Raw genomic sequence first — 20,979 nt, forward strand, 5'->3', positions numbered from 1 at the left:
GGTACACCAGTCATTGAAAGTGGGCATGCAGGTGCAGCAGGCAGTGAAGAAAGCGAATGGTATGTTAGCTTTCATAGCAAAAGGATTTGAGTATAGGAGCAGGGAGGTTCTACTGCAGTTGTACAGGGTCTTGGTGAGACCACACCTGGAGTATTGCGTACAGTTTTGGTCTCCAAATCTGAGGAAGGACATTATTGCCATAGAGGGAGTGCAGAGAAGGTTCACCAGACTGATTCCTGGGATGTCAGGACTGTCTTATGAAGAAAGACTGGATAGACTTGGTTTATACTCTCTAGAATTTAGGAGATTGAGAGGGGATTTTATAGAAACTTACAAAATTCTTAAGGGGTTGGACAGGCTAGATGCAGGAAGATTGCTCCCGATGTTGGGGAAGTCCAGGACAAGGGGTCACAGTTTAAGGATAAGGGGGAAATCCTTTAAAACCGAGATGAGAAGAACTTTTTTCACACAGAGAGTGGTGAATCTCTGGAACTCCCTGCCACAGAGGGTAGTCGAGGCCAGTTCATTGGCTATATTTAAGAGGGAGTTAGATGTGGCCCTTGTGGCTAAGGGGATGAGAGGGTATGGAGAGAAGGCAGGTACGGGATACTGAGTGGATGATCAGCCATGATCATATTGAATGGCGGTGCAGGCTCGAAGGGCCGAATGACCTACTCCTGCACCTAATTTCTATGTTTCTATGTTACATAGTAAACATACACGTGTACAATAATACTCTAAGCGTTTCTGACTTGCATAGGATGTGAAGGTAGACAAAAATGTTGGAGAAACTCAGCGGGTGTGGCAGCATCTATGGAGCGAAGGAATAGGTGACGTTTTGGGTCGAGACACTTCTTCAGACTGATGTGGGGGTGGGGGGTGGCGGGAAGAAGAAAGGAAGAGGCGGAGACAGTGGGCTGTGGGAGAGCTGGGAAGGGGAGGGAAATAGGATGCATAGCATGTGACTTACGTAAGGCTTATGGAATGTGTTGGGCAGTGTCTGAATAGACATACATGTGAGCAGCATAGACCTGGTGACCGAATGGTCTTTACTGTGCCTGTTATTAAAGTGCAGCATTTCACTAGAATATAAAAACAGGGATGTAATGCTAGGGCTTTATAAGGCACTGGTCAGACCATATTTGGAGTATTGTAAGCAGTTTTGGGACCCAGATCTGAGTCAGGATGTGCGGGCGTTGGAGAGGGTCCAGAGGAGGTTTACGAGAATTATCCCAGGGATGATTGTGTTACCGTATGAAGAGCGTTTGACGGCACTGGGCCAATCATTGTGGAGTTTAAAAGGAAGAGGGTAGATATAATTGAAACTTATGGAATAGTAAAAGGCCTGGATAGAGTGGTTGTGGAGAGGATGTTTCTTGAGGGAGAGTCTAGGACCAGAGAGCATGGCCTCAAAATAAAATGATAAAAAGAGAGATGAGGAGGAATTTCTTTAGCCAAAGGGTGATGAATCTGTGGAATTCATTGCCACAGACGGCTGTGGAAGCCAAATCATTGGTTATATTTAAAGCGGAAATTGACAGATTTTTGATTGATAAGAGTGTCAAAGGTTATGGGGAGAAGTCAGGAGAATGGGGTTGAGAGGGAAAGATAGATCAGCCATGGCTGAATGGCAGAGGAGGCTTGATGGGCCAAATGGCCTAATTCTGTTGCTATGACATTAACTTGTGTCTTTTTGTTTTCAGAAGCCCCGGAGGTCCAGCAGATCGATATCCGAGCTGCTTTTAAACGCAGGTAAATACAAGAAAACTACCCCAGCATCGCAATTCCCCACACCCAGTCCTGATTCCTTGACATGGAAACAGGCCTTTAGGCTCCACTAGACCACACCAGCTAACATGCCCCATCTACATAAGTCCCACCTGCCTGCATTTGGCCCATATCCCTCCACACTTATCCCATCCATGTACCTATCTAAATGCTTCTTAAATGTTGAGATAGTAGTACCTGCCTCTACCACCCCCTCTAATAAGTCGTTCCAGACACCCACCACCCTTTGTGTACAAAATGTTACCCCTCCGGTTACTATTACATTTTTCTCCCTCACCTTAAACCTTTGTCCTCAGGTTCTCGATTTCCCCTACTCTGGGTAAAATACTTTGTGCATTTACCCACTCTATTCCTCTCATGATTTTGTACACCTCTATATGATTACCCCTCATCCTCCTGCGCTCCAAGGAATAAGGTCCTAGCCTGCCAATCTCTCCCTATAGGCCCTCAGGCCCTCAAGTCCTGGCAACATCCTTGTAAATTTTCTCCTCACACTTTCCAGCTGAACAACATTGTTCCTACAACAGGGTGAGCAGAATTCTGTTTTGGAAGTTCCTCTTCAAACATGCAGCAAGTTCAAGGACATGGCAACTGGCTGCCTAACATTAATTTCCTCCTTTTTGGTTTGAACCAGTGTATCTGATTCTTAGTCTGATCGCAGTGTCCCACATCCAGGCACTTACACACTTAGGCTATTTTGGCCATGTTGAAAGGGAATAACAATGTTTTCTATAAAGAATCCAATGCTTGGGGATGAAAGGGAACAGATTTTGAGTTTATAAACTCAGCGGGTCAGGCAGCGTCTGTGGAGAACATAGACATGTGACATTTTCGGTCAAGACCCTTCTTCAGACTGATTGTAATGGGGTGGGGAGGTGGAGGGGGTGGAAGCTGTAAGAGAGGTGGGGGTGGGGCAAAGATTGACACAAAGTGCTGGAGTAACTCAATGGGTCAGACAGCATCTCTGTAGGAAAAGGATGGGTGACATTTCGGGTCGGGAGCCTTCTTCTGACTGAAAGTAGGGGGGTGGGGGGGTGCGGGGGGTGGGCGAAGAGCTGGAGATGAGGAAAGACCAGGACCAACCACTGCCTGGCAAGTGATAGGTGGATACAGGTAAGTGAGGGGAATTGATTGGCAGATGTTTGGATCAAGGCCAGAGATGAAAAGACAAAATGTGTGGGATAAGGAGATAAAGAGAGACGAGTCGTGAAATGTGAAGCCAGAGGAAGGAATATAGGTGGAAGGGGAAAAGGTAAAATGGGTGCGTATCCAGGTGGGGCACCAGGAAGAGAGGAGGGAATTGTGAGGGAGAGGTGGAAAAGGTAGGGAGAGGGGGAACAAGGGCAAGGGAGTGTTTGTAGCTAGTTACTTAAAATTGAAGAATGTGTGAACTGGACACAAGGGAATGCAGATGCTAATTTACAAATGTTTTTTAACTTTTGACTTTCAGTCGAGTTTGTGAGTTTTGTACACCTGCATATTGATTGGCAGGCATGATTAAGAGGTTTATTTGCAATAACTTTCAGCAGAATATTTACCAAGTTCTCAAATTAAAATACAACCATCGCTATCTTGGACACACTCCAGCCTTGATAGGGGCCACCAGCCCCAGGGAGCAAATGGTCACCATGTGCTCCCCTCCAGGGACAGCTGGCCACAGACATGGCCTTGGAAGAGGGGCGAGCACAGTCGGCAGATGGAATCCATAACCGTACGCTGCTTGGACCTCTGAATGACCATCTTGGCCAGCCCCAGGAGCGGACAGACAAGAGGTCCTCTGACCCAACCATCCCATCACACTCCTTGCAGTGGGTGCCCAAAGATCAGGCAGGTGGGGCTGAAGTGCATCCAGAAGCCCCTTCAAACATTCAACCAACAACCCCAACATGTCAGGTGTGGTCAGTGTGTAGATTATCGATTAAATGCCAAGACGTTGAACTTGGGACTTCTTCATGTGGTGGCTGAAAGAAAGGAGAGCAAACGCAACCAACCATGGAATAATCTTCAAAGTTTGGGAGGCAATCCCTCATTCAGTCTCTCTGGAGGTTCCCATGGACCGTCTTCATCCACGTTCTCGGGAAGGAACAGTGGTCCAGGTTTTCTCCGCTCTTTGTGCCTGGAAACACTTACCAATTTCTCTTTCGACCAGCCATGGCACAAGACAATCTTAGAGAGACAAGGAAATGCAGGTGTTGTAATCTTGAGGAAAAAACACAAAGTGCTGGAGGAAGTCAGTGGGTCAGGCAGCATCTGTGGAAGTAATGGACAGACGACGTTTGGGGCCAGGACCCATCTTCAGAGTTGGACAACATTTCAAGTCCAACGGTCTGAAGAAGGGTCCTTTCCCAAAAGAGCATTTGTCTAGTAGAAACGTCTTCATAAAGAGCAGAAGATACACAGCGCAGGATGCGGCAATGTGACTGTAGGGAGGTCAGGTGGAGAAGTATTTTCCGTGGCCTCCCATCTGGCTCAAGAATGGTCAGAGGAAAGGCACAAGGTTTACAGTTCCTGGAGGAGGATGAAACACAAAAATGCCTGTAGTGGTAAGATGAAAGCTTTCCGAAACGGAGGCCAAGTTGAGTAGTGAGAGCTTCTAGAAAATGGCATCATGAATAATTAGCACACCAAGGTCCAAGGCCTGGAGCAAGATCAGCAACAATAAGTACTTCCTAAGAACTCAGGAGGTAAGCAACTGTCCTCTATGGAACTGGAGGATTGGCCAACTGGTTAATACTCAGGTGACAAGAACCTCTGTACAGATGCCTGAGTATATGTTGGATGATCTGACGGTGAAGGCGACCTTAGGTGGACCTCCCAACATCTCAACCCAAATGTCCACTCTGGTCTTCCCCCATCATTTGTAGGAATCATTTGGGATGAGACTTCTGAATCATTAAAGTTTAAACAGTGATTTCAAGTTTTGACGTGAATCTCAACAAAAGTGCAGGAAGTTTGCTGAAGGAAAGAGCAGTGAAGAATCAGTGAGCCGATGGAGCACAGTGATGAGAACAGAGGCAATAGTGTCCATGAGGGCAACATCAGATTAGGTGCTGGATATGCAATGTCTGTGAGGAGTATCTGGATAGGCAATGTATGGATACACAACATCTGGAAATGCAACATCTGGACATTTGATTTGCAACATCTGGATAGGGAATATATGCCATATCTAAGGGGAGCATCGGTGAACTTTCTGCTTGTGGCGGTGAGGATCTTGGGTGGTTGTTTAATGCATGGATGGGTTTAGGTTTAGTGGTGAAATTTGGTTGGTTGGTGGGTGGATGAGTCAAAGTTCATTGGGTCCTGAGTGGTCAAGATTGGTTGATGAATGATGGGGTAGGTGATTGGCTGGTGCTTGGGTGTCCCTATGGTGGTTGGTGGGTTGGAGAATGGAATCTAGGTCCACGGTTTGCACATCGTTAGTTAAATGGGTCTTGGTTAACTTTGCCTGCCCGGTTGCCTGATGGCATTTGAGGGCTTCTGAATGTCTTTTTCTTTACTAACCTGCACGACCTCCAGGTTCACCTCTAAGAAAGTTCTATTTTGTATTCTTTCACTCATAGGGCTGCTCCAGTAAGGTAAGAAACTCTCTCAAACTTCTATGTTTCAGTGACTCTTTGTGAAGGAGAGAAACTCTTTCTCCCTCTTAACATCTTTCTGTGGATGGGAGTGAGCGAGTATGCTTATGAGTAATCTTTAGTTTAATTAACATCTTGTGTCTTGCCTTTCCCTGGGTTGGCGGGAGAGAGACCTGCCCATTTAATGTGGTCTCCCTGCAGCCCGAGTGTAACTTGCTCCTTACTCCGTGGTGATGTTAACCACAGATTACTGCCTACTGCCTTGAGCGGAGAGATAATATCTTACACTTGACTCTTCAAGCTACGAGGTTCCATGTCCTACTTTGACACTAACTAACTCTACTTTGTTTATCGAAAGCAACGTTGAGCACAGGTGCACCATGCCTAGGTTTAGGCGCATCAAACGTAAAAGCACTCCGTGAGTTTCTGATCACAAATCTTTATTGGTCAATTTGTTGGACAATTGATTAATCTTACTAATTTTTTTTTTTAAAGTTTACGTACCATAATCTCGGAATTATGGCTACACTTCTACACTCGATTGACAAGATGTTGATCTTGTACATCAGTACCTCCCGCTGTACGGAAGGACTTCAGGAAGCTGATGTGACTTGTCTACCAGGTTTCATGGTCTAGGCTGTGCTCAAACTTGTGCAATCACATCTTATGATTTTCTTCTCACTGCTATGGTCTTTCATGGTTCTCTGACTAACCCTTGGGACACGGTCTCTTACTGTGGCCAGTTTTTTTTTTTGCTTGCTTCTCTTGAGTGCTTTGAGGTCCTTCTTGTCGAGACATTCTTCGTGGAAGAGGGTGCGGTCTTTGCATCCATCAATGATGGGTAACAGTTGTCGGCGGGGATGTATGAAATGTCTGCACACAAACCTCATCATAATCCCGCCAAGTTATTCAGGGACTTCCTCACATCTGTAATAAATTAATTGTGTGGCTAGCATTTATTGTGTTTACTTTGGACTATAGAGATACAGCACGGAAACAGGCCCTTCAGCTCATCAAGTCCGCGCTGACCAGCGATCACCCCGTACACTAGCACTACATTTATAATTTTACCACAGTTAATTAATTAACCTATAAACCTGTACACCTTGGAGTGTGGGAGGAAACCGGAGCACCCAGAGAAAATCCACGTGGTCACAGGGAGAACGTACAAACTCCGTACAGACAGCACCCGTAGTCAGGATCAAACCCGGGTCCCTGGCACTGTGAGGCAGCAACTCTACCGCTGCACCACTGTGCCGGCACATTGCTCGTCCCTAAATACACTTAAATTAAATAGTTATGTCATTTCAGAGGGCAGCTAAACATCGGACATAGAACAGTAGAGCACAAGAGTAGGCCCTTCGACCCACAATGTCTGTGCTAAACATGTCATAAGGAATAGGAGTAGAATTAGGCCATTCGGCCCATCAAGTCTACTCCGCCATTCAATCATGGCTGATCTATTTCTCCTTCCTAGCCCTATTTTCCTGCCTTCTCCCCAGAACCTCTGACATCTGTACTCATCAAAAATCTTCAATATATCCACTGACTTGGCCTCCATAGCTTTCTGTGGCAAAGAATTCCACAGATTCACCAGCCCCTGACTAAAGAAATGTCTCCTCATCTTCTTCCTAAAAGAACGTCCTTTAATTCTGAGGCTATGACCTCTAGTCCTAGACTCTCCCAACATGATGCCAAGACTAACTCTTTGGCCAGCTCATACGCTACATCCCTCCATACCCTGCATTACCATGTGCCTATGCAAAAGCCTCTTAAACGTCACTATCATATTTGCCTCCCCCACCAACCTGGCAGTGAGTGCCAGGCACCCACCACCCTCTGTGCAAAAAACAATGTACTCAGTACATCTCCTTTAAACTTTGCCCCTCTCACCTTGAACCCATGCCCTCTAGTCTTTGACAATTCTATCAGGGGAAAACTGTTCTGACTGTCGACCCTATCTAAGCATCTCATAATTGTATAAACTTCTATCAGATCTCCCCTCAGCCTCCGACACTCCAAAGAAAAGAGTTGCCAGTGATAATTAAGCCTACAAGACTGCGGTTCCAGTACTCACTACTCACCAGTTGAAACTATTTAGTTATTCCAATCTACTACCAGCTCTCCATTTCCCTAGTGATATTAGGTCAAGGGGCTGCCTGGTGGCGTCAAGGTTGAGCTACTGCCTTACGGCGCTAGAGACTCGGGATCGATCCTGACTACAGGTGCTTGTTTGTACGGAGTTTATACATTCCGTGACCTGCTAGATCTTCGGTGTCCTCTCACATTCCAGAGACGTACAGGTTTGCAGGTTAATTAGCTTGGTATGAATGTATGTTTTTCCTAGTATGTATAGGGTAATGTTAATGTGCAGGGATCGCTGGTCGGTGCGGACTCGGTGGGCCGAAGGGCCTGTTTCGGCGCTGTATCTCTAAACTAAACTAAACTAAACTAACGTTGCCATTGACTTGCCTGATTGTTGGTCAAAGTCTCAGTGCAGGGTGGAAACAATTGGACCTCAAAACATCTTGATGTCCAGAAATGCATGGACACCATGGACATCCATGAATTACGAGGCTTCTAGGATTATGATTCTTTGTACTTCTGTAAATGCATGGTATTGGCACGGTTTATTATTGTCACGTGTATCGAAATACAGTGATGAATCTTAGATTTTGTGTGCTATCCAGTGAAGCCATATTGTACTTGAGTTCAATGTGTTAGTCTTCATTCTCAAAATTGTAACAGGCACATCATCTAGCCTCGGAATGAAGGACTGATGGGGTTTGAGGAGATGATGAAGTATCATTATTTTGTTGAGTATTTATTGAAAACAGCGAGGTACTGAAAGGTAAAGTTTGAAGGCAGATTAACTTCAGAGTTAACTATTATCTGATCAGGTAATCAATTGGGCCACCTCAGAATTGAATCTACATTAATATAATTTGTTGTTTTACTTTGTAACAGGTCTTTAATGTTACTAAACCTTATTTCTTTTGCATTGTGTGAACCTTTGAAAATTCTGGAAGTTGAGCAAATGTTGCCAATAAGTTGTTTCAACTCTTTCCATTGCAATCGCTATGTGGTGTTTTCTCTTTCGACTTTCTCTTGAGTGAATGTTGTTTTTCATTTACAGTTTGCCTTTGACTAGATTCCTAAAACCTTGCATGTTTTTGTTCTTTGTTAAAAGTGGAACTGATGGTCAGGAGGACGCAGGGGAGCTTGACTTCAGTGGATTACTGAAGCACAGGTGAGTCGTCATTGTGTGGGCAAGATATTGGTGTTGGTTTCTTAATGTCCTGTGTACCGAGATGCAGCGAAAACCTTTGCGTGCTATCCAGTCACATCATACTATACATACTGTAACAATCAAGCCAAACACAAGTACAACGGGCAGTGCAAAGAGAATAATACCAGAGTGCAGAATATTGCATTGGCTCAGTGGCGCAGCTGGAAGAGCTGCTGCCTCACGCCAAGAGACACAGGTTCAATCCTGACCTCAGGAGCTGTCCTCTCCAGTTTCTGATCCTGACCTCTGGGCGCTCCGGTTTCCTCCCACATCCCAAAGACATGCAGGTTTGTAGGTTAATTGGCCCTCTGTAAATTTCCCCTAGCGTACAGGGAGTGGATGAGAAAGTGGGATAACGTAGAACTACTGTGAATGAGTGATCAATGGTCGGCGTGGACTCGGTGGGCCGAAGGGCCTGTTTCCATGCTGTAACTCTAAACTGAACTAAACTAAACTTAGGTACCTTTGTGCCCATGTCATATGTCACCAAATAGAGCAAAATAATTCTTAATTGCAGCAGCACAACCGATACGCAAATATAGTACTCTGTAAACATCATAAACTACAAAGTTCAGTATATGTATATATTTTTAAATAAACCATAATAATGCACAGATAAAAGCAATGCCACCAAGTCTATGTAGGTTGGAGCCTATTTGGTGGTTGAAGTGTAATAGCCTGACGGCTCTAGGGTAGAAGCTGGTCCTGAACCTGGATGTTACAGTTTTCAGGCTCCTGTACCTTCTTCCCGATGGCAGGAGTGAAATGAAAGCATGGCCAGGGTGGTGTGGGTCTCTGATAATGTTGGCTGCCTATTTGAGGCAGCGACTCATCGAAACATAGAAAATAGGTGCAGGAGGAGGCCATTCGGCCCTTCGAGCCAGCACCGCCATTCATTGTGATCATGGCTGATCATCCCCTATCAATAACCCATGCCTGCCTTCTCCCCATATCCCTTGACTCCACTAGCCCATGGAGCTCCATCTAACTCTCCCTTAAATCCATCCAGTGACTTGGCCTCCACTGCCCTCTGTGGCAGGGAATTCCATAAATTCACAACTCTCTGGGTGAAAAAGTTTTTTCTCACCTCAGTCTTAAATGACCTCCCCTTTATTCTAAGACCGTGGCCCCTGGTTCTGGACTCACCCAACATTGGGAACATTTTTTCTGCATCTAGCTTCTCCAGTCCTTTTATAATTTTATGTTTCTATAAGAACACCCTTCATCCTTCTAAACGCCAGTGAATACACTCCTGTGTATCACTTTGATGGTGGGGAGGTCAGTACCCGTGATGGACTGGGCAGTGTCCAGCACTTTTTGTAAGCTTCTTCGCTCCTGGGCGTTCGAGTCGTCGAATCAGGCCGTGATACTCTCTACATGTGAGCGCATTGTTAGAGTAATCAATGTTGTTCTTGAAAACCTGGATGATTAAAGGCAGAACTAGAGGAGGGCAGGGGGAGGAGGAGAAGAGCTGGGAACGGTGGAACTGAACTCTTCTCTCCATTGCCAGGGAGGTTAAGGACGAAAATACGGAGCCCGATGTTGATGTCTGGGAGCTCCTGAAGGGCGCTCAGCCACACGAGTATGAGAAGATTGCGTTTGAGCACGGCATCACCGACCTGAGGGGTCTGCTGCGTCGTCTGAAGAAAATCAAACGAGAAGAGAAGAAAAGTGCTGGCAAGTACAGAGCATTGAGTATAGAAGTTGGGAGGTTATGTTGCAGTTGTTTAAGACATCAGTGAGACCGGATTTAGAGTATTGTGTTCAGTCCTGGCCACCATTTTAACAGGAAAGACGTTGTCTAGCTGGAAAGAGTGCAGGGAAGATTTACGAGGATGTTGCCAGGACTCGAGGGCCTGAGCTACAGGGAGAGGTTGTCCAGGCCTGGACTCTATTCCTTGGAGCGCAGGAGGATGAGGGGTGATTTTACAGAGGTGTATAAAATCATGAGAGGAATAGATCAGAGTCTCTTGCCCAGAGTAGAGGAATCAAGAACCAAGGACATAGGTCGAAGAAGAGGAGGGAAAGATTTAATAGGAACCTGAGGGGTAACTTTTGTCACACAGAGGGTGGTTGGTATATGATACAAGCTACTGGAGGAAGTAGTTGAGGCAGGTAGTATCGCAACATTAAGAAACATTAATGTGGGTAGGTACAAAGATAGGACAAGTTTAGAGGGATATGGGCCAAATGCAGGCAGGTGGGACTAGTGCAGATGGGACATGTTGGTCGGTGTGGGCAAGTGGGCTTGTTTCCACACTCTATGACTTTAAGCACACAAATAAGGAGGTTCAGAGGGATACACACAAAGTGCTGGAGTACCAACGGGTCGGGCAGCATCTCTGGAGAACATGGATAGGTGATGTTTCGGCTTGGGACCTTTCTTCAGATTTCAAGTAGGGAGTAGGGACGGGGGATGGAAGAACTGGAGGCGGAAAAGACCAGGACAAATGAGGGCTGACAGGAGATGACCTCCACATGTCCGGGTAAAAACATAGTTGAAGAGCCAGAGAGCGGTAGGAATCACAGAGAGGGGAGCAGCTAGAGAGGGTCTCACCAACCACCCATTGGAGAGTGGAGGAGAACTTCTTCAAAGTAGGCATACCTTGAGGAGATCACACAGTGGAGCAAGCCAAAATGTAGAACGAGGCACTGCAGATGCTGGTTTATACCAAAGATATACACAAAAGTGCTGGAGTAACTCAGCGGGTCAGGCAGCATCTCTGGAGAACATGGATAGGTGACATTTTGGCTCGGGACCCTTCTTCAGACTGAAAGAAGGGGGTGAGGGGGGGGGGGGGCGGAGAATGGAGGCAAGAAAAGACCATGACAAATCAGCAGACGACCTCGGAGGGATTCAGAGGAATATGGGCCAATTGCGGGCAAATGGGACCAGTTTAGATGGGACCACTTGGTCGGCGTGGACGAGTTGTCCAGAGACCCTCTTTGACTCCATGACTTTAAAGTATCCTGCAAAACACATGGAACCATATCCTTTCTCTATTGAATGCGAATTCACCAAAACCTTTGACATTCTTACTAATCAAGAACCTGTCCATTTTCGCTTTAAAAATGCCCAATTACTTGACCACCACCGCCGCCTGTGCCAATGAATTCCATAGATTCATCACCCTTTGAATAAAGGAATTCCCACTCATCTTTCTAAAGGTAGTCCTATTATTCTGGATGATAAAGAACAAAGCCGTTGGTGTACAATGTCCGTGCCGAATGCGATGCCGTTAAACTAATCTCCTCTGCCTGCACATGATCCTTATCCCTCCATTCCCGGCATATCCATATGTCTATCTAAAAGCCCCTTAAACCACAATCGGATCTGCCTTCACCACCACCCCGATGTTCCAAGCCCCAGTCACCTTCTTTGTAATCTGTCCCCATACATCACCTTTCAACTTTGCACTTCTCATGTTAAAGCTATGCCCTCTGGTCTTTGACATTTCTACTCTGGGGGGGAAAGGTTCTGGCTGTCTACCGTGTCTATGCCTCGGTTGGCTTTGTTTAATGTTGGTTTCTTTCTTGCCTTTCCTCCAATTACACACCAAGCTTTTGCAAAGGTTCTGGAACCTGGGTACCAGGTGGAGAGAGGTGACAAGATAAGGTTCGTGGTGGACTTGGCAGATCCAACTGTTGACCTGAAGTGGTATCGCAACGGGCAAGAAATCCGCCCTGGTCCAAAGTAAGTGTTTGCCTTAAATGTTCGACAGGTCGACCTCCGATTTTCCCGCAACTGGTGGTCCGGCAACTCCTTTAATCCGGACAAAATTATGAGAGTGCACTTCAAATCCCCTGTCCCCCCCCCCCCTCCTGCCCCCAGAAGTCCCCCCAAAAATGTGTTGCCTCGACCGGATACAACCTCATTGGGACTTTCGGGCCGATCAGCAGATGGAATTTCCTCCGACCGGAGCCGGCCGATCTGCTCCCATATCCAACTTCCAAAATGATTTTTGCGGCCCAGTATCTCAGCCCCTTGGCGGTCTAGGGGGACTGTTCCAGTACCGCTGGACTCCTCTCAAAGGTCGTGACTTGGTCCAACAAAGCGGATAATGCAGAATGGCTCTGGAGAAAATGGTGCCGGAAAACGATGGTGGACCTGTGCCTCTCAGTTAAACGGGACAGAGACACAATGAACTGCAGAGGCTAGAATTTTGAGCAAAACGCAAAGTACTGGAGGAACTCAGCGGGTCAGACAGCATCATTGGCAAACATGGATAGGTGATGTTTCAGGTCAGGACCTTCCTTCAGAGCCAACCGGACCTGAAACATCACTTATCCATTTTCTCCAGAGATGCTGCCTGACCCGCCGAGTTACTCCAGCACTTTGGGTCCTTTAGAGAAAGAGAGACATTCCATTGAGGGTGAATAATGGACAGGCAGAAGAAGCAGGGACGGAGACACGAGGTACGTGATGGACTTGGCAGATACAACTGATCCTGAGCAAAAAAGCAAAGTGCTGGAAGAACTCAGCGGGTCAGGCAGCATCTGTGGAGGGAATGGACAGACAACGTTTCAGGTCGGGACCCTTCTTCAGACTGATGGAGTTGGGGGGGGGGGGGGGGTGCTGGATAAGAGAGGTGGGGGGCAGAACAAATCCTGGCAAGTGATAGGTGGATACAGGTGCGGGGGGGTGATTGGAAGATGGATGGAGTAAGTGACAAAGGCTGGAGGTGAACGGGATACAAAAGGGTGTCAGATGGGAAGAGGCGGATTGCAATGTAAAGGTTGAGAGAGGGATATGGGTGGAAGGGGACGAGGGGAGGTGAAAGCGGGGGGAGTAAAGGGTATCAAGGGACTCGGAGATGGGAGATGATCGAATGGAAAAGGGGAAAGAAATAGGGTAACTGGGGAGATGATGGGAGAAATGGATGCACACCAGGGTTGGGTGGGAAGGGGGGGGGGGGGAGGGGGTAAGGAAGAGAGGGGGTGATGGGAGGGCATTCCTTGGAATTGGGTTGTAAGCTGCCCAAGTGCAATATGAGGTAGCTCATATTGAGCATTGTGCATGAATCTTTGTGGGACAGTGGAACAGGAGATGTGAACGGGGTGAGATTAGGTGGGGATAATGTTGAGCATAACATATTGAGCATAATATTGAGCATAATGCTCAATATCAACATATTGAGCATAATGTTGTTTTCCTTCATAAGGAGAGTTTATTTCACTTTATTTCATAATCAAAGTACAAATACTGGAAGGACTAATACTGCCAAAGACCAATTTACAAACAGCAATCAATTAATTAGCAAATTACATTGGTAACATCTGTAAACACAACACATTGGAACCCCCGTGGCCAGCGTTCACGGAAGGCCTCCAGAGACCCCTTGGGCATTGCATGTTCCTTCTTCAGGGACACATGGACATGGATGTAGGCCAGGAAGAGGGAAAGGCCGTCGACTCGGGCACGACCCTCGGCATAATGTTGGGTGTGTGGAGTGCTCCTATCACATTGGCCTGAGACTGCAGATAATGAAGCCTTCATTTGTAATCTCGAACAGGTACATCTTTGAACACAAGGGGACATTACGTATGCTGACCATAAAAAACTGCACCAAGGCAGATGATGCGGCATACCAGGTGTCGGCAGGGGACGAGAAGAGTACGACAGAATTGTTTGTTAAAGGTAAGCTCCTCCAGAAACTCCTCTAGATGTTTCACTTGCTGCAAAACAGTCCCCTCAACCCAAGAAATCCGTCCCCACCCACCCCACCTAATCTCACCCCGTTCACATCTCCTGTTCCACTGTCCCACAAAGATTCATGCACAATGATGCAGCGGGTGGAGCTGCTGCCTCACAGCACCAAAGATCCAGGTTCGATCCTGACCACGGGTGCTGTCTGCACGGAGTTTGCACGTCCTTCCTGTGACCTCGTGGGTTTTCCCAGGGTGCTCTGGTTTACTCCCACACTCTAAAGACGTGGAGATTTGTAGGTTAATTGGCTCCGGTAAAAAATTGTTAATTGTCCCTAGTGCGCAGGATAGTGCGATTGTACAGGCATTGCTGGTCCGTGTGGCCTTGATCGACCAAAGGGCCTGTTTCCGCACTGTATCTCTAAACTAAACTAAACTTTCCCCTTTGGTCATTGTGTATGAGAGGCCATTCAGCTCATCTAGACCCTTTCTCAACCTGGGGATCATCACAGGTACTGAAGATAGACACAAAAAGCTGGAGTAACTCAGCGGGTCAGACAGCATCTCTGGAGTAAAGGAATAGGTGACATTTAGGGTCGAGACTCTTCTTCAGAAACGTCATCTATTCCTTTTCTCCAGAGATGCTGTCTGACCCACTGAGTTACTCCAGCTTTTTGTATCTATCTTTGGTTTAAACCAGCATCTGCAGTTCCTTCCTACCTAAGATACTGACCTCCCCACCATTGTAGGTGCGGCAGCCCGACTTGTCCATGCTAACCAAATTGCCTAACCAAGCTAGATCCATCTGCCCATGCTTAGCCGATATCCTTCCAAACCTTTCATGTCCATGTACCCAGTCCAAGTGTGGTGGGTGTCCCCACTGGGGTGGATCTACAATCCCGCCACTACAGAAGGATCAGGGGATGGGTGTGATTTGGAAAACACACCACCAGTGAAGGGTGAGACTCGGTGACACGCTGATCTATGGGCGGATCTTCACCCGTTGTCCTATGTCTTTGCAGAGCCTCCCATTCTGATCACTCGCGAGCTGGAGGACACAGATGGGCTGGTCGGGGAGAGAGTGGAATTGGAATGTGAAGTGTCGGAGGAGAATGCCCATTTGAAATGGTACGCCTCACCCCATTGGCTCAAAGCCAAAAGGGAGTTCAGTAGACTGAGCAGGATTGGCCAAGCTGGTTTCAAGTGAATACCGTTCACATCATACACACTCACGGAAGAGCGGCACGGTGGCGCAGCGGTAGAGTTGCTGCCCCACAGCGCTAGGCACCCGGGTTCGATCCTGACTTCAGGTGCTGTCTGTATGGGATTCAATGATACTTTATTGTACCTAGGTACAGTGAAATTCTTTTTTTTTGTGACACATTACACAAAGTACACAAAAGAGTCGCCACATTTTGGGCGACGACAAAGTTACACAAAGTACTCGTTAGAGTTATATTCATCCTTCTTCATCCTCACCCACCTTAACCCCCCCCCCCCCCCCCCCACCACCTCCTCCCTCCCATCCCCCATTCCCCATCCCAGGCCCCTCTTTGTTCGTCCTGTGACCATGTGGGTTTCCTCCCACATCCCAAAGACTCTAATTGAAAATTGTCCCTAGGATAGGATAGTTCTAGTGTACGGGGTGATCGCTGGTCGGTGTGGACTCAGTGGACCAAAGGGCCTGTTTCCGCACAGCATCTCTAAAGTAAAGTAAAAGTTGATTTGCTGCCTTCATCTTCACAGAGAAACAATTCACTCAACACAAGACATCCACCTCCGCCCACCCCCAACCCCCCAATCTCACTCCATTCACATCTCCTTCTGTTCCTCTTCCCCACAAAGGTTTATCCAGTATCCCCCTTACGTCATTCTATCATAGACACCACTCAACCCATTGAGACTCTTTCTCTACCTGGAGATCATCACAGGTACTGACTTCCCCACCAATGAAGGTAACTACAGGAGGCGCTGCCACTATCACCATAGACCCACACCATCCTGGCCACACTCTCATCTCAATGCTACCATGGGGAAGAAGGTACAGGAGCCTGAGAACCATGATGTCCAGGTTCAAGAACAGCTTCTTCCCGGCAACCATCAGGCTCTTGAACACTGCACAACACTAACCTCAGCAACTATGATCTTCTGCGAACTGTGTCTTTGGTTGCACCATGGACTTTGGTTTTGCACGATGATGGTGACCTAATGTTATGGTAACATGGAACAGTGCAGCACAGGAACTGGGCCTTTGGCCCATAATGCTGAGCATAATGCTAAGTTTAAACTCTGCCATCTCCTCTGCCTGCACCTCTCCTCCTGATCAGGGTTTGGTCTTCCTCTTCAGGTACAAGAATGGAGTTGAGCTCGGAGTTTCATCCAAGTATCGCTTTAGGACGGAGGGGACGAAGCACTGGCTTATCATCCCCGAGGCAGCCAAGACGGATACAGGGTCGTATTCCGTGAAGACCGCGGGGGGCCAGTCAACAGCGGCGCTGAAAGTCGAGAGTAGGTATCACCTTCACAGAAACCGTGTTAATGGGGTCCTGGTCAGTTGGACACGGGGAGACCAAGATCCCTAGAAAGTTATGAGTTGTGCATGAATTAAGTTGGTCCTTTGTGTTTCTGTGGAGCAAAGGATGTCCGTCCTGTCTGGATCCACGTTCCAGCTCGTTCCCTGGGCTTTGAATTGAATTGAATGCTTTATTAGTCACAGTGAAATTCTTTACTTACATACATACCCAAGGGATGCAAATACTCGCCCATAAAGGTAGAACTGCGAAATAGCCAAGGGCAGAAAACGCTTGTTGGAGTTGTATACAGACCACCAAACAGCAGTAGGGAGGTTGGGGACAGCATCAAGCAGGAAATTAGGGATGCGTGTAGCAAAGGTACAGCAGTTATCGTGGGTGACTTTAATCTACATATAGATTGGGCCAACCAAATCAGTAGCAGCACTGAGGAGGAGGATTTCCTGGAATGTATACGGGATGGGTTTTTAAACCAATATGTAGAAGAACTGACTAGAGGGCAGGCCAGCATAGACTGGGTATTGTGTAATGAGGAAGGGTTAGTTAGCGATCTTGTTGTGCAAGGCCCCATGGGCAGCAGTGACCATAATATGGTGGAATTCTGAATTGGTATGGAAAGTGACACGGTTAATTCAGAGACTAGGGTCCTGAACTTAAATAAAGGAGAATTTGAAGGTATGAGACGGGAATTGTCCAGGATAGACTGGCAAATTATACTTAAACGGTTGATGGTGGAGATGCAATGGCGAAGATTTAAAGACCGCATGGATGAACTCCAAATTGTTCAACTACTTCCTCTGGCAGCTAGAAACATAGAAACATAGAAAATAGGTGCAGGAGTAGGCCTTTCGGCCCTTCGAGCCTGTACCGCCATTCAATATGATCATGGCTGATCATCCAACTCAGTATCCCGTACCTGCCTTCTGTCCATAACCCCTGATCCCCTTAGCCACAAGGGCCACATCTAACTCCCTCTTAAATATAGCCAATGAACTGGCCTCAACTACCTTCTGTGGCAGAGAATTCCAGAGACTCGCCACTCTCTGTGTGAAAAATGTTTTTTTCATCTCGGTCCTAAAAGATTTCCCCCTTATACTTAAACTGTGACCCCTTGTTCTGGACTTCCCCAACATCGGGAACAATCTTCCTGCATCTAGCCTGTCCAACCCCTTAAGAATTTTGTAATTTTCTATAAGATCCCCCCTCAATCTTCTAAATTCTAGCGAGTACAAGCCGAGTCTATCCAGTCTTTCTTCATATGAAAGTCCTGACATCCCAGGAATCAATCTGGTGAATCTTCTCTGTGCTCCCTCTATGGCAAGAATGTCTTTCCTCAGATTAGGAGACCAAAACTGTACGCAATACTCCAGGTGTGGTCTCACCAAGACCCTGTACCACTGCCGCTAGTTCCATATAACCCCCACCCTTTGTGCGAAAAAGTAGCCCCTAAGTATTAACTTTTTCCCTTCACCTTGAACCTCTGTTTTTATTCCCTCATCTTGGGAAAGAGACTGTGCATACACCCCATCTAATCCCCTCATGATCTCAACCTTGAAGGGCCTGTTCCACTTACGCGACTTTTCAGCAACTGTCTTCGACCTTCAAGCTCGTGGGCACTCGCCTGAAAACCGCAAGCTGGATCGATAGTCAGCGATGAAACCACGAGCTGGATCGACCATCAGCGCACACACACACATGCGCGCGCGCGCACACACACACACACACAAACATATCACAAACGCGGGGGCCAGGGAAAGTGGCGGACGGTGCAAAGCGTTGATTTCTGTATTTTCAAGTAACTCCTGCATTCCCCACCCCCCCCACCCCCACCCATCCCACTTGCCGACCCTAGTCGCCGTACCATTTCCACTGATTGCATCCTCGTATCCCTCTTGTTATCACACCTTTCCCAAATAAACAGTGGGCCAGTATGAACTTTACCCTTCCTGACGTCACCTGTTGCCAGCCCTGGCCTTTTCTTGCCTCCATTATTTCTACCCCCACCGCCCATCTCAATTTTTTAATGTTTGAAGAAGGGTCCCTTCCTGAAACGTTGCCTGTCCATGTTCTCCAGAGATGCTGCCTGACCCACTGAGTTACCCCAATATTTTGTGTCTATCATGTTCGCTACGAGATGGTTGATGTTGACTCCTTCCTCCTAGTGACACCACTGAAGATCCTGCAAGGCCTCACAGACCAGGTGGCCAAGGTGGGTCAACAGGCCGTGCTTCAGTGTGAGATGTCGCTGGCCAATCTGCCTGGAAAGTGGTATAAAAATGGACAGGTCATCTACCCGACTGACCACGTGAAGATATCTCACAGAGGAAGGTGAGCAGTGCTTGGAAATGCCAGTGGAAAACTCACTGGAGTTTAGGATGAGAGGGGACCTCATTGAAACTTGCGGGTTCGTGAAATGCCTGGATAGAGTGGATGTGGAGAGGATGTTTCCACTAGTGGAAGAGTCTAGGACCAGAGGGCGTGGCCTCAGAACAAAAAGATGTACCTTTAGAAAGGAGCTGTGGAGGAATTTCTATAGCCAGAGGGTGGTGAATCTGTAGAATTCACAGATGGAGGTGGAGGCCAGGTCACTGGGTATTTTTAAAGCGGAGATTGAATAGTAAGGGCGTCAATGGTTACCGGGAGAAGGAAGGAGAAAGGGGTTGAGAGGGAGACTTAGATCAGCCATAATTGAATGGGGGAGGAGACTTGATGGACCGAATGGCCTAACTCTGCTCCTATGTCTCTAAACGAAGGGTGGCACAGTGGCATAGTGGTAGTTACTGCCACACAGCCAGGGACCTGGGTTCAATCTTGACTATGGGTCCTCTCAGTGTGATGTTCTGCCTGTGACCGCGTGGGTTTTCTCCGTATGCTCTGGTTTCCTCCCACATTTCAAAGAAATATAGATTTCAAGCCATGATTGAATGGCGGAGTCGACCTAATTCTGCTCCTAGGACTTATGAACATATGATTTTGTAGATTAATTGGCTTCGGTAAAATTGTTTAAAAAAATGTCCCTAGTGTGAATGATAGTGCTGGTGTACGGGGTGATCGCTGTTCCGCATAGATCAGTGGGCCGAAGGGCCTGTTTCCACGGTGTATCTTTAAACTAAACTAAACTAAACTAAACTAAACTTTAATAAAAGACACAAGTGCTGGAGTAACTCAGTGCGTCAGGCAGCATCTCTGGAGGACAGGGTTAGGTGACGTTTCAGGTCGGGACCCTTCTTTAGACTGGAAGGTTATAGTCCATAATGATTTTGAAGAATGGTACCGACCTGAAACGTGATCTCCAGAGATGCCGTCTGACCCGCTGAGTTACTCCAGTGTCCTTAGTTGAGCATACTTGTTGGGCTTTCTGCTTCTCTACTTTGTGGGAGATGTTGATGCGACCCTCACGAGTTGTTTGTTTATGAAGGATTCACAAGTTGGTGGTGGAGAAGGCGGCTCTGGATGATGATGGCGCATACACGTTCGTTCCTGAAGGCTACACAGTGAATCTCGGAGCCAAACTCCGCATGATCGGTAAGAGGATGCGGGTAGTTCTGCTGGAACGCAAGAGTTTCATTCCTAATGCCCCTGTCCCACTTAGGAAACCTGAACGGAAACCTCTGGAGACTTTACGCCCCACCCAAGGTTTCTATGCAGTTCCCGGAGGTTGCAGGTGGTTGCCGGAGGTTGCAGGTAGTGGAAGCAGGTGTGGAGACTGACAAAAACCTCCGGGAACCTCCGGGAACCGCAAGGAAACCTTGGGTGGGGTGCAAAGTCTCCAGAGGTTTCCGTTCAGGTTTCCTAAGTGGGACAGGGGCATAACAAACCTCGTCTCGTAGAAACCGTGTTACAAGGACAATTGTCTCACTGGGGAAACGGGGTGTTTCAGACAGTGGTGCCGTGGCACAGCACCAGGGACCCAGGTTCGATCCTGACCTCGGCTGCTGTCTGTGTGGAGTTTGCACGTTCTCCCTGTGACCGCATGAGTTTGCTCCGGGTGCTCCAGTTTCCTCCCACATTCCAAAGACGTACGGATTTGTAGGTCATAGAAACAGGGAACTGCAGATGCTGGCAAATACACAAAAGAACACTAAGTGCTGGAGTAACTCAGCGGGTCAGGCAGCATTTCTGGAGAACATGGATAAGTGACGTTTCA

The 20,979-nt window shown here is 47.3% G+C and overlaps 1 protein-coding gene and 1 long non-coding RNA gene across 16 annotated transcripts in view; one reads left to right on the forward strand and one right to left on the reverse strand.

The window, feature by feature from the left end:
* The window catches only part of mybpc1 (myosin binding protein C1), a 94,474-nt gene that overhangs the window by 44,430 nt on the left and 29,065 nt on the right, over nucleotides 1-20,979 (forward strand). For 14 of the 15 annotated variants that reach the window (XM_033037911.1, XM_033037912.1, XM_033037913.1 and 11 more), the window contains 10 exons: nucleotides 1,704-1,752; nucleotides 5,352-5,366; nucleotides 8,557-8,616; nucleotides 10,166-10,332; nucleotides 12,217-12,349; nucleotides 14,169-14,293; nucleotides 15,324-15,429; nucleotides 16,649-16,809; nucleotides 18,995-19,160; nucleotides 20,251-20,357. In XM_033037911.1, the coding sequence (XP_032893802.1) occupies nucleotides 1,704-1,752; nucleotides 5,352-5,366; nucleotides 8,557-8,616; nucleotides 10,166-10,332; nucleotides 12,217-12,349; nucleotides 14,169-14,293; nucleotides 15,324-15,429; nucleotides 16,649-16,809; nucleotides 18,995-19,160; nucleotides 20,251-20,357 (1,089 nt within the window). The remainder of the gene's footprint in view (nucleotides 1-1,703; nucleotides 1,753-5,351; nucleotides 5,367-8,556; nucleotides 8,617-10,165; nucleotides 10,333-12,216; nucleotides 12,350-14,168; nucleotides 14,294-15,323; nucleotides 15,430-16,648; nucleotides 16,810-18,994; nucleotides 19,161-20,250; nucleotides 20,358-20,979) is intronic. The other variant, XM_033037914.1, reaches the window with a different exon arrangement.
* Nucleotides 2,465-20,911, reverse strand: LOC116983960. The gene is made up of 3 exons (XR_004414851.1): nucleotides 20,877-20,911; nucleotides 7,550-7,552; nucleotides 2,465-2,571 (listed from the first exon to the last, which is right to left on the reverse strand). It is a non-coding gene; the product is annotated as an uncharacterized LOC116983960 (long non-coding RNA).

The sequence above is a fragment of the Amblyraja radiata genome, chromosome 19 (assembly GCF_010909765.2).
Source record: "Amblyraja radiata isolate CabotCenter1 chromosome 19, sAmbRad1.1.pri, whole genome shotgun sequence".
In the NCBI taxonomy this organism is placed as follows: Eukaryota; Metazoa; Chordata; class Chondrichthyes; order Rajiformes; family Rajidae; genus Amblyraja; species Amblyraja radiata.